Source organism: Solanum pennellii, chromosome 6, assembly GCF_001406875.1.
Source record: "Solanum pennellii chromosome 6, SPENNV200".
Lineage (NCBI taxonomy): Eukaryota > Viridiplantae > Streptophyta > Magnoliopsida > Solanales > Solanaceae > Solanum > Solanum pennellii.
Window position 1 is genome coordinate 41,650,294 of NC_028642.1, and position 6,828 is coordinate 41,657,121.

At 35.6% G+C, this 6,828-nt stretch overlaps 1 protein-coding gene across 1 annotated transcript in view; it reads right to left on the reverse strand.

Annotated features, from left to right (window-relative positions):
* LOC107023699 overlaps positions 1 to 5,335 on the reverse strand; it is a 16,424-nt gene extending 11,089 nt beyond the window's left edge. Inside the window, exons 1-3 of the mRNA XM_015224474.2 lie at positions 4,748 to 5,335; positions 3,735 to 3,804; positions 3,529 to 3,621 (exon numbers count right to left, since the gene is read on the reverse strand). Coding sequence (XP_015079960.1) covers positions 3,563 to 3,621; positions 3,735 to 3,804; positions 4,748 to 5,161 — 543 coding nt within the window. The 5' untranslated portion in view covers positions 5,162 to 5,335 and the 3' untranslated portion in view covers positions 3,529 to 3,562. The remainder of the gene's footprint in view (positions 1 to 3,528; positions 3,622 to 3,734; positions 3,805 to 4,747) is intronic.
* Positions 5,336 to 6,828: the final 1,493 nt, after the last annotated feature.

Sequence of the window (6,828 nt, forward strand, 5' to 3'; positions counted from 1 at the left end):
GCGACTTGCCGGCGTTGTCGCCATAAAAATAATTTTCTCTTCTCTCTTCTCTGTACTTTTTTCAAGCTTTGTACTCTTTACGTCGTCGGAAATTGATTTTTTCTTCCCCAATCTTTTCTCGGCTGCGGTCAAAGTGTCCGGATTAGATTGACCGAATCCGACACGCACCCCGCACCCGCACCCGCACCAGAGTCGTGTCGAGACGGGTTCGCCTGCAAAAATGAAGAGTCCGCGCAACTTAGATCACTAACACTTCAGGAGTCCCAGTTTGGAGGTCAATAAAGACCTTGTGGACCAAAATTCTCAGATAATGTCACTTGTAAGGTAGGCAATGGAAACAAAATTCTTTTTTTGGAAGACATATGGAAAGGACAGATGGCATTGGAGAACTCCTATCCTAACCTATTCTCTTTTTGCACCAAACCTGGGGCTGATAATTGGTCCAATGCCATGGGTGGGACATTGGTGGGACATATCCTTCAGGAGATGTTTGAATGATTGGAAGTGGATAGATTGGCTCAACTCTTACAAGAAATCAACAGCTTTAAAGACACTACTCCAATCCCCGACACAATCATATGGAAACAAGTTAATCATGGTAAACTACAAAAAATGAAGGGAGCAGCCAGAATGTTGGATAGAATCATGGAAGCAGATCTGAAAAAGCTAGGCACCAACTAAGAGGTTAGATGTTTTTCAGCACCAACTAAGGTAAAATGCTTTTCTTGGCTGGTGGCCAGGAAAGCATGCCTTGCACAGGAAATTCTGAAAAGAAGGGGGTTCCAAATAGTATCTAGATGCTTCTTATGTAATGAAGCAGAAGAAACTAATAGCCATCTGCTTCTGCACTGCAAGATAACTGCACAGATTTGGTCCTTATTGTTAGAATAGGAATAGATTTATACAATCCTATTAAAATAGTAATAGGTTTATACAAAATCCTATTAGAATAGGAATAGGAATAGGAATACTAAATAGTATCTTACTGGGTAAAGGATTGTAAACTAGGGTCTATAATAGGGTCTCAATGTAATAATGTAAACAACAACAATTCAATAATATGCCGCCCGTTCGGCCAATGATTATGTTTACAAAAGTAGGGTCACCATGTATCTTTCTGGTGACTATTTTCTGATATCTAATTTGTGTAGCACCGTGACATCATTCCAGTGACTACTTTCTTATATCTAATTTGTGTAGCAACGTGACATCATTCCGATGACCACTTTTCATATTTAGTTTGTGTAGCACCTGGTGACTACTTTTTCATATTTGGTTTGTGTAGCACTGTGCCATCATTCGAGTGACTACTTTTTTATATGTAATTAGTGTAGCACCGTGCCATTCTTCCGGTGTCTACCTTTTTTGCGAATCTGATTTGCGTAGCAACATACATCTCTCCGAACTACTTTTTATATTTAATTTGTAGTACCTTGAATTTTTTTCAAACTATTTTCTCATATCTATGTTGCATAGCATCATATGTCTTTTAAGTGACTCCTCAAATTTGATTTTCATAGTTCCATTCACCTTTTCGGTGACTCCTCAAATCTGATTTAGGGTTGTACCATCATTCCAACCCTACCCGTATAATTTTTCTTTTCCAGTAGGGTCGTGTCATCATTCCGACCCTATCCCTTTTTCAATGGGATTGTCCCATCATTTCGAACTATCCTATATAATTTATATATTCTAGTTGGGTCGTGACACCATTCTAACCCTACCCATATAATTTTATTTCTTAGATTATGACCACTGTTAGCCATCAAATATAATACTCCGGCATATGAGCATGTTTCGGACAATTTTTCAGTGACTTTCTTGTTTAATATTGACTCGTCTATTAATTCCAACATGATCCATACACTTTATACTAGATTTTGAGTACTTCCGGCGACCGTTATTGTGAAGAAGTCCATATGGAGCAACCACCTAATTTTGTTGCGAAGGGGATTCAGTAGACATTATATGTTGATTACGTAAGTCACTCTATGGTCCGAAACAGTCTTTCCAAGCTTGGTTTGGGAAGTTCAACACTGTAATTTTATCTCACTGTGTTTTATCGACATTATGCATCAAATTCAATATTTTATGAGAAGACCAAGCACACTGAGATTGATCGTCAATTTCGTGAAGTTGAGTGATCAACTATCAAACATCTCACTAAGCCCCTCATCGGTCCACGTGTTAATTACATTTGTAACAAGCTAAGTACATGAATTGTATGCACTAGCTTGAGGGGGAGTGTTAGAATAGAAATAGGAATACTAAATAGTATCTTACTCGGTGAAGAATTGTATTCTAGGGTCTATAAATAGGGTCTCAATGTGATAATGTAACCAACGACAATTCAATAATATTCTTTTCTTATATTTCTCAAACTTGTTCTTAAGTCTCACAAATAAAATGGACAACGCCAAAACATGTTGCAGATCTGTTGAGTTGATGGATTAGGAGAGGAGGAAGCAAGAGTCAAAAGAAGTGGTGGAGAAGAATCCCAGCTTGCATTCAGAAAGTTAAATAAAATTGTATTATATCCCATGAGTTTTGGTGTAAAAAGGAATGTATAGATGAAGTAGAACAGATCATTGATCTATTAGGTTTCCTGTAACTTCTCTTTTGATTTAGTTTTTCTGGTTCAATATTTCTGGGGTCTCCAGCTTTAAGGTATGTTGAGGAATTCAATAAACATAACTCATGGGGTGAAATTGCATGTAGTGAGTTGATGTTGCTTGTGTAGAAAAACAAGGGAGGATCATCAGCTGCTATATTGCAATTCTGCAATGGAACATATTCAATATTTAATTTATCATGGGTACAGCCTATGGCAGTGGCAAAAGTTGTCGCAAGTTGGGCAAGAAAGCTTAACTCTAGAAAGAAAGAAGTGTGGAATGTAGCTCCTTCTTGCATTTTTTGGTTAATTCCACAAGAAACAAGAAATGACATAATTTTGAAGGTATGGAAAAGCACGTGAGGCCTCCATGAGGTAGAGATAAGGTCTATGTAAACTCCATCCTCCCCGAACCCCACCTGTGGAATTTCACTAGTATGTTGTAGTTGGAAAGCACATAAGGAGGGCTAAGAGATCATTTTTCTTCCATTTATACTTTTGGTGCAAAAATAATTCCCGTACAAAGTTTTGATGTATTTACAATTGCATGCAAGTTGAGACCATCTCATTTCAATATTAATAGAACGTCTTCATATACACCCTCGAAATATAATATACATCAACCCCACATACACTGTAAAAACTCTCAAATCATAGAGATATTTTGTACACAAGATAAAACAGCTGAACTCTATGATTTTTAGCAGACCCATCTTGCTGCTAAAGAAGACAACAAAGAATCTAGATAGAGTAGCATTGTCATACACTACTACATTCGGAGTTCAATATCCTAGCAAGTGCAACAACCTTCAAACAACTAAGATCAGAAATAGAACAAGACTTTGCATAATAAAAGTGAAAGAAACAAAGTCAATGGACCCTCTTTTTATTGTTAGAATGAATGCACTGAAACTTACAATGCCACAGCCTGTTTAACCCATGAAAAGAGCTTCAATTTTGCTTTGCGTCCTCCACAGTATCATCAGAATCAGAATCACTGGCATTATAGCCTAAAAAGGAAGAAAAGATGAATGAACACCACACAATAACAGTAAACCAATATAAAAGTTAATCAATAAAAACTAGCAAACCGATAAAATCAGTAAACAGAAAATCTACATACCTGGGCGTTTATCACTCACTTTCCATGCCGATGACCGACTCTTTGAAGCTCGGGTAATCCAAGCTCTTCCCTGTACCCAAATTGACCAATCAGTAGAAGCATTTCCAATATCCTCAGAGACAGCAGTAGAGACAGAAAACCGAAAAACTGTCAATGTTTCAAACAAACCTAAAACTCTACTCCTGGGCAGTGGAAAGAGTGGAACTATTTTATTTTGACTGCTTTGAAAACTTTGGGCAACTTCTAATAAATAGATATATGAAATTGAACAGGCACACTGTGGTTATTCACTTCTTTGATTACAGAGAAGATAAGTAAGCATGTAAATGTTGGTAGATCCTCTTAATCATGTGTATCTTCATTAAGAATAAACTAAGCACTTAAATCATGCTAATATTTCTTCTCCTTATATTCAATTATTAAAGAGTTCAAGTTCACTTGGATTGTTGCTATCTTCACATGATGGGTACTTTCTGTTTATTATGGGTTTCTTCTAGTGGTATTTATAAGGCACACACGAGCTAGAATGTTCAAAGATATTTCATGTTGGAGGTGTCAAGTTCGAAACCCCTCGCCGGCGTAAGCAAGGGGTTTGCCTTCTGGGTCGAGCTTGTCGCACCAGGCTTGCCTAGTGCGGGTTACTCTCCTATGTGGTTTGCGAGCTATGTAGTGCGGGTTACTCTCCAAAAAGCTCTTGTTACTTGGAATAGCTAAGAAGGTTCAGCATTTGATAAAGGGGGTAATAGTTCAACTTTACCCTGTATAAGCACAAAGAGTGTCAAAAACTTCAAGTGTAAGAGCAGTTCTAAGTTCAGGCTGTGATCTTTCAACAATACGTTCTATGGTGGCTTTCTCTGTTCATATCTTGTCAATGGAAAACAAAAATCTCTACACTAGGTTATTCATAAATCACCAAGTTCTAGATTCTTAGCAAAATATGAGCAACTACAATTGAACTAAGAGACAAGGAATTAATGGAAGGAAGAAGATCATAGGAAGCAAAAATCAAACACCTTTTGTGCATCTCTGGCTATACCATAGCCACTAAAATACATCTGACCAACAAGGACTTGCATGTTAGCGTCACCAGCTTTCGCCTCCTTGAGAGTATCGTGGAACCACCGCTTGACACAGTCAGCCACCACGTCAGCAAGGGGTAGCCGCCGCTGGTTTGACGAAGAAGTATTGGAATTAGAATTGGAATTGGAATTGGAGTTAGAGCTTGCTTCTTCCATATTCTTCTTCAGCTTCAGCCGCCGCTCCGATGAATCGCCGTCGACCACCGCCCTAGACTTTGCGGCGACAGGTGATGGAACTGACCTAATTCTGGTTGCGGGTTTGACTTGGGTCGGGTGGTGGATTCTGTTGGAGTTGATTATTCTGGCAAAATCTTGAATTCTATTTGGTGAAGGAAGCGATTTCCCCATAAAACGTCGCAGAAAAAAAACCCACTAGGACACTAGTTTTTGAATTTTCAGTAATTGCAATGCCCCTAACAAGCAAATATTTGGGTATACACCTACAAAATTATTTTAAAAAATACAAATTAGATCTTAATGTTCTCCTCTTCTTTTTTTGAAATAAAATTTTTTTTTCAATGAGATTTATATTGCATTAGATGTTGGGACTTGGGGCCGCACTGATAGATATTCATTTAGTTTGTTTTCTTTAATCAAGTGGTAATAGAAGATGTTTTGATATCCACAAATTATTACTCCCTCCGTTTCAAAAAGGATAACTTAGTTTGACTTGAAATGAAATTTAAGAAAAAAAGAAAATCTTGTGGTTCTAAATTAAAGTTATGTCAAATGTATCAAAATGTCTTTTAATCTTGTGGTATTAAACATGTCAAGTAAAAAGTTAAAGTCAAAGTGTTGCCAAAAAAACAAAAGGGTCGTTCTTTTTAAAAATATGAAAAAGAAAATAGAATTATTCTTTTTTAAACAGATGGAGTATTTTTAAAAAAAAGTTCATTATTGTTGATTTTTTAAAGATTAAAATCTTAATATGTGTAGAGAGCTTTTATCTACGAAATTAAAATTACAGCTTTTAATTCTTTTGTACGAGTACTGTGTAAAGATGAAATAATAAATGTGTTGCATGTCGTATATAAAAATAACCAATGGAATCGTAATAATTGGCATAATTATTTGTGATAATTTTTTTTTTACACAACTCTTTTGGTATGTGTTTAGGATTAAGGAGTGACGATTGACGAGGAGTGGCTCATTATTCGAGTAAGAAGTGAATAAAGTGTTGATTAGAGCTTTATACTTGGAATTTACAATAGATACTTTATATTCCTAGATATAAAAATATAAATATGGTAATTCTTACGAGTTAATGATTTATTTAATAAGGTAATTCTATAATCCATCCTCTACTTCAAAGTCGCTAATTATAATTTTTTTAAATCCATTTGCCAATTGTGAATCTGAATAACCCAATTTTGTAATTGGTCTATCAATTATGATTTGATTTTGAACAATCTCATTCTATATATATATATATATATATATATATAGAATCGTATCAAACTAATTGATTCTTCAATAAGAATATAATTTAATTTTTTCAAAAGTTTGGTATTTGATTTGAGGGTACCGATTTTTTAGTTCACCGAAGAACTGAACTTGTATTCTATAATTGGAAATATAAATTCTACATAGTTGGAAATCTCTTCTATTAAACAAATTGCTCAACTTCTTGATATCACTATACTCGATCTTAACTTTGAACACTTTTGTTCATGATTTCTGTTGCTGGATTTGTTGGTAACAAAGTTGTCCCTTGGGTTTTGTATTGTTTGAGAATAAAGAAGAATGGTTCTATGTGAATGTGTATGATTATAAACAATTGAAGAAGGTTATCATCAAAAATAAGTATCAATTTCGTACATTAATGATTTAGTTAACTAACTTCATGACGTTTTGATGTTTTTGAAGATAAACTTGAGGTAAAGATATCACCAATTGAAGATTGGGGCTTTAGACGTCCCAAAAACATCTAAATCAAGATTAGTAGGTGTATCACCTACTTAAGAGTTCTTAGACCCAAATTAATGCGCTAAGCAGACATGAGACGAGTCAAATAT